The 6028-nt window shown below is 50.2% G+C and overlaps 1 protein-coding gene across 1 annotated transcript; it reads right to left on the bottom strand.

Moving 5' to 3' along the window:
• Window positions 1-1636: 1636 nt before the first annotated feature.
• On the bottom strand, window positions 1637-4023 carry LOC132332125 (EF-hand and coiled-coil domain-containing protein 1-like). Its single transcript, XM_059856096.1, has 2 exons — window positions 3321-4023; window positions 1637-2047 (listed from the first exon to the last, which is right to left on the bottom strand). The coding sequence occupies exons 1-2, from the start codon at window positions 3954-3956 to the stop codon at window positions 1637-1639; spliced, it is 1047 nt and encodes a 348-aa protein (XP_059712079.1). The 5' UTR covers window positions 3957-4023.
• Window positions 4024-6028: the final 2005 nt, after the last annotated feature.

The raw sequence follows: 6028 nt of genomic DNA, 5'->3' as shown, positions 1-6028 counted from the left end.
CTCTAAGTTAAACTGTTTGCACCAAGAGCTGTTTCACTGGATGGGGAGGTGCAGGTGCTTTGTGGCCAACAGAGAATCTCAGAGGCTGAAAGCTGGCCTGGGCCTCTGCTAAATGTGCTACAGGGCTAAAAAAGGGGTGTAGTTCCCACATGGTCAGTCCAGCACCATTCCTGAGCTTGACACTCACTTTAAATTAGCATGCAATTAAAAAAGAAGTATTACAAATGAAGGTTGTCTTACAAGGAACATATAATTTACATTTCTAAACTGGCACTCTTTGTTTTGATGTAACCCATGAAGTTCCTGTTCTGCAAGGCCAGTGGACATTGTTGATTGCCTTTAACCTGTTTCAAGGTGATCTTTTTTAACCTTCATGGTACTTTGGAAAAGCAATTCCATAGGACAAGAACCCATCTTAAACCTTTGGTGCCCATGCCAAGGAGAAGGTGACAGCCCTGACAAGCTGTGTGATCCCTTTTAGCACCAGGAGTTGTGTCATTCCTCCAGAGTCCCCTGACAGTCACCTTGAACGTTACATGCCCTCGCAGGGGTTTTTAAATCCTACAGGTGTTTAAAGAAATGCTTCTATTTTCTTTGATCTTCTGCAACCATGCATGTATTAACATTCACAATGCTGCCAGAAAGACACTGGATAAAATGGTTCTTTTTAGAACTTCCTCACTTCATAAAACACTACAATAGCTAGGATGCCACAAATAACTCACTATGAATTCTTCTTATAAGCAAACAGAGGAAGTGTGAGTTTAGGAAGAGGCAAGGACTTCAGAAGATGCAATTTATTAAAATACTAGATTTAGCGTGTAAGTAAAAATATGTCTAGACATACTGATTTTCTTTGGGTCAGTGAAAATATAAACTAGATTTTATTCCTTAGGTCAGTCTGGAACTTGGGCAGAAATGACTAACACTTAATAACCATCGGTGAGTCCAAGTTTGGTCTGAGGTTAAAAGCAACAAAAGCAGTGGACTATTAAATTTGTGACCAACTTTCTGACTCCTGGAAGGATTTGTTTATGCCGTTGCAAAAGTGGGGTTTAGTTGGCAAGTGTTTTTTGAGATTCCCACTCTATTATTTTGTGGGTTTAGGAACGTTTCAGCTTCCCTCCTCTATCACCTGTTCTCTCAGTGAAGAAGCAATGAAGTCACAGCAAGTTTCCAACCAGCAGCCAGAAGTTGTCCTTGTGTGCTTTTCCCCAATTCTTAGGACAAGCTGAAGAGCTTTTATACAAAATGGAGAGTCAGCCATCTGATTACAGCTGGCTTGGGATGGGACCTAAGGACCAGGAAAGGCAGCGGAAAAAGTCTGTTGGAAATGGTTTCTGAAGGACGTTCAGCAATTTGTGTTGGGGCTTTCCTGAAGCATTAGCATGCTGAGTTCTGTTGTTGTGTGTCTGAGGAGTGACTTCAGCTCTCTGCAGACCAGCACCCTTTGGCCTGGAAGACTGCTAGATCTCCTGAAGACCCCTACCAAGAAAATGGATGAGCAGCTTCTAATTTCCCTCTGGCCAGATTTTACAAGGTGTTCTGGAGACATCTAATAAGCCCCAACCAGAGATTCTCAAGCTCACCTGTGCCCCAACACTGAATTTATAGGCACTTTTTGTCAGACTCCAACCTACCTGTAGTGCTGCAGTTGTGATTCCAGCTGCTGGATGTGTATTTGCAGATGTGGCACCTCCTTAGCTCTCACTTCCAGCTCCTTCACTTTGCCAAGACTGTTCAGGACAGCGTGTCTGGCCTCTTCCACCTTCCTCCTCGTCTCTGCCTGCTCCCTCTTCAGGTTACGGTTGCAATCTTCCAGGCTGACCAGAGCTTCCTGAGAGCTCTTCAGCTCCTTCTCCAGCTCCTGGCTGAACCTGATGGCTTCTTCAATCTGCCCATCCCTGGAGCTCCGCATGAGCTCCATTTCCTCCAGGACACTTTGGAGGCACTTGGTCTGGGAGTGCTTCTGTGTTAATGGTCTCTTCCTCCCTATGAAGCAGGATCCTCCTTCTCTATGGCTGGCATGGCTCTTCCACAGTCCCACCTGTAATGACCAGGAGCACAAAGCAGGGAGAAAATGATGGGCTTTAATGAAGACTGAAAGTGGCTGGATTGTGCTTTGTTGGTTTGTTTTTTTTTTTCAATCACATCGAGCTGATCAGCAACTAACTTTGCCAAATACAGAGACAAGGAAACAATCTCTGGAAAGTAGGTTTTAATAACTAGCTATGTATTTAATTTTCAACCTACACACTTATCATATTAGTGCACAAGTTTCTGTGTAGCTTTCATGTCATTACTATGGTCTGTATTCAGGAGTCAGGCAGTCTGCTGAAAAAGATATTTACAATGAAGTTGTGTTCAGAAGAAGAGAGCAGGGAGCAGCTGGGGGTGCTCTGAAGCTCTCCTCTTTGTCGCTTTCATTCATCCTGGGACCTCTGACTGGTGACTTTGTGTTTGCTGTTGATTTCCTTTCCCTTTTGCAGATGAAAATGGTAAAGGTGTCTCTGACCTGCCTTGCTGGACATTGGGAAGACAACAGTCATCTACTGCAAGTGGAAGTGTCACAGGTGGAGCAGAGTTCTGTCAGTGCTGTGTTAGTATCAAATCACACCTGGTGAGACCTGCCAGAACAATGGGTCCATGCTGCCCTTCCCTGCTCTGCCTGTTCCATGCTATTTCATGCCAGAGGAATTTAACTGCTGTTAAGTGTGTATGTGTGTCACTCGAGCCCGTACAGCAGAACCAGCAGAAACCAGCCCCGGAATTAATGGGGCTCTGCAGAGGAGCCCCAGACTATTCATCAGCCTGCCTGCAGAACTGGCTCCAACTCTGAACTCTTGTGACCACACTCTGAGGAAAACATCCTTCTAATATTCCTTACAGGCGCTTCTGACTGAGACACTGCTTGTGCTTGTGCAGGCAGGAATCCAAAAGTTCTTTCTCACTTCAGGAAAAACCCTGCACTGGTGCACATCCAGCGTATGCTATCAGCACATCCTGACTGCGCGTGCAGTAGAAGAAACAGCAGCATTGTACGCGCGGGTTTGTTAAGCCGTAGTCCCCTACACTGTAAACAGAGTGCTCTTCACAACTATATTTATGGTACACCGGTGCCATACATTTCTCCTTAAAGCCTCCCTGTAACCAAACTTTGCTAAAAAGTTAATGCCGAGGATGAACGAGCAACTTCGGTCTCAGTCTGGCAGCAGAGGGGTTATAAACACCGACTCTCCGAGAGCAGCATCTCTCCTGAAGCACTCGGGGCCAGCCGAGCCGCCCCCGGGAGGCCGCTGCAGAAGCCGGCCCGGACTCACCTGCAGCGCCAGGCACCGCGCATCGCTGCTCTGCAGGGCGGCGCGCATGTCCTCCACCAGCTCCCGCAGGCTGCCGTTCTCCTCCTCCAGCTTGGCCATGCGGTCCTCGGCCTGCTCCAGCGCCACGATCTCCTCGTAGCACTCTCGGGAGCGGGGCCCCGGCGGCCGCCGCTCGGCGCTGCCCGCGGCTCCGCGGCCGGCGGGGTCGCTGCGGCGGCGGCGGCGGGGGCTGCGCAGGCGGATCTGGGTCTCGATGTGCTCGCTCTCCCGGCCCAGCGGCAGCCGCGGCCCCGCGCGGGTGCTGAAGTGGCCGCAGAGCCGCGCGTGGAACTGGCGGAAGGTGAGCTCGGCCGAGAGCCCGTCCCACAGCTCCGCGCACTCCTCGGGCTCCGCCGCCTCCTCCAGCCCCAGCACCTGGCACAGCGTGCGGAAGTCCTCGCCGGGGATGCGGCCCGAACCGGCGCGGTCCAAGCGGTGGAAGATCTCCTGCAGGTACTGGTCCAGGCCGGTGGCCAGCACGACGATCTCGTTCTCCACGCCGCGGTCCAGCCCGTAGTGGTAGGCGAGGGCGCTGACCAGCCACTGCGTGCGCCGGGCCGGCCGCCCGTAGGGGTCCCAGCCCTCAGGCGGCTCCATCGCGCCCGCCCGGCCCGCGGCGCTGCCCGAGCATCCTGAGCTCCCGCCCGGCCGAGCGCTCGGCCCCGGCCCGCGGCGGGGCGGGACGGGCGGGGCGGGGCCGCCACCGCTCCAGCGCCGCTCGCCGAGCGCCCGGCTCGCCCCGCAGCGGAGCCGCGTCCGCCTTTGTCCGGCACCAAAGGGGATTCCGGCAAAGTGGCTGGGTGCCATCGTGCTCCGTTTGGCTGCCAAGCCTGCGCCCCAAGTGTCTTTCTCATTTCTTAACTCATTTCTCCCTTCTGCTTTCTCTTTAGCCCAAGCAACACAATGGCATCGCACAATCCACTTTGACAAGGAAGGCTTGTGAACGAGTGAGTGCTTCCACTAAACTAAAACCCCAATGTGCGTGAAAGCCCACCTTCTGTTCGCTCGGACCTGCTCCCCTCTGTAGATGAGGTGACTTTATGGTGTTGCTGGCTGGGTCTAAAGAGGTCTGGGACAGAGGTGAGTAAGCGTTAAACTCGTTCAAACGAGCTGCCCAGAGCAGCGACTTTAGTCTCTCTTTGGCTGGGGAGTAGGACCGGCGTTGTTGAACGCAGGCAGCAGCACCAGCAGGGCTCCTCCACCAGCAGGGACATGCCAGGAGTCAGGAGGGGACCGTGGCACCAGCCGTGCCCTAAGGCTCAACAGGGTGCCAAAGTCAGGTGCTGCTAACAGGCTGCATTAAGAGCCCAGGCAAGGCGTGGTGAACAGCAACCAGTTTGGGAGCCATCCAAGGAGTCCTGTCAAGAGCAAATCATTCTAATATTCTCTCTAGGACAAAAAAGGAGCAACCCAGTCTGGCTGATAGGTGAGGAAAGAGAATTCAACTTCATTTAAAGTGCTGCTCAATTCAGGGTTGGTTTTCTTTGAGTGAACTGATGCTAAGAAATATTTGCTCACATCTGGTGGGGTTTCTCTGCAAACAGGCTTGGATGAGAAATTTCTGACCACATTTGCTTTTGCTCTTTAAGATAAGAACCTGAGTAGCTTGGTTGAGGAATGGAGAATTGTTTGTAGCTCAGGAGGAGCCTTACATTTTAGCACAAGAGGAAGATAAGGCAAAGGTTGAAAAGCTTTCCCCTCCTGGACTGACACACTTCCAGAGGAGTCTGTGAGGAAAAGTCCCCTCAGTCACTGCCAGGGCTGTCTGCCTCCTCTGCAGGCTCAATATTCTGGGAGTTCAACAAGTCTCTGTTGCCACTGTATTTTCCTCTGAATATTTCTTGCTGTGCAGGACACAGGGGGAATATTTTGTGCTAGATTCTCCTCTGGGCTTTGAGGTAAATCTCAGTAATTCTGCTGATTGTTATGTCCAGATGAACATTTTATGGATAGCAATGAAAAGGGAAGTAGTAGTACCATGGAAAATTAATCGCTCAAAAGGTGAGTGTCATGGTTTGAGCTTGGCGCAATGCTAGTGCTTCTATGAGAATACTTTTTTTCTTGGTATCTATTGTGAGATGCGATCAGAGACAGAGCAGAACAGGCTCTAACTTAAGATTGAAAGAAAAAAAATGAACTTAAATCTACAAGGAAAAACACACAGAACACAGGATGAAAACTTTCTAAATTTCCTCCTCCTCCCCCCTCTAAATTTCTAATTCTGTTACTACTCTTTAGATTAATTCGCTCTCAGTCTATCACCGCCTTTTAGATAATTAATTCTCAATTCTTCGAGAAGAGAGGAATCTTTCCCTCACTACAGACTTCTCCAGGAAAGAGTCAAAATTTCTCGTGTTTCTGTGTCACGTGTGGCACCGCCCGAAAAACATTTGCCATCGTGACTTCTTCTTTCTATGTCCTGTGCTCTCACCACTGCACATGGACTAGAGCTGCTTCTAGGGTTTTTTTCTTTAAGGACGTTTTGTCCAGTTTTAAAAAGAGCACAGTCTCTCTCTTTTTGGGACACTTGTCCCCCCCCAAATTTCACTCCTTGGGGTTGAGGGGTCTCTTGAACAGAGATCATCTTCTTCTTCGAAGATGGAGGGCACTACTACTACTCTCCTCACTTGTCGTCTCTGTTTACACACTTTCACCGCACTCTCCTGGCT

Source organism: Haemorhous mexicanus, chromosome 11 (genome assembly GCF_027477595.1).
Source record: "Haemorhous mexicanus isolate bHaeMex1 chromosome 11, bHaeMex1.pri, whole genome shotgun sequence".
Classification (NCBI taxonomy): domain Eukaryota; kingdom Metazoa; phylum Chordata; class Aves; order Passeriformes; family Fringillidae; genus Haemorhous; species Haemorhous mexicanus.
Note: the sequence above shows the minus strand (reverse complement) of the source record. Positions and strands in the feature narration are given on the sequence as shown.

What these genes read in the sequence shown, in the direction of transcription:
- LOC132332125 (XM_059856096.1), bottom strand. Translation starts at nt 3,956, where the DNA reads ATGGAGCCGCCTGAGGGCTGGGACCCCTACGGGCGGCCGGCCCGGCGC. An exon ending in CGCGGTGCCTGGCGCTGCAG is followed by an intron (nt 2,048 to 3,320) that starts GTGAGTCCGGGC and finishes TGGTCATTACAG; the next exon opens with GTGGGACTGTGGAAGAGCCA.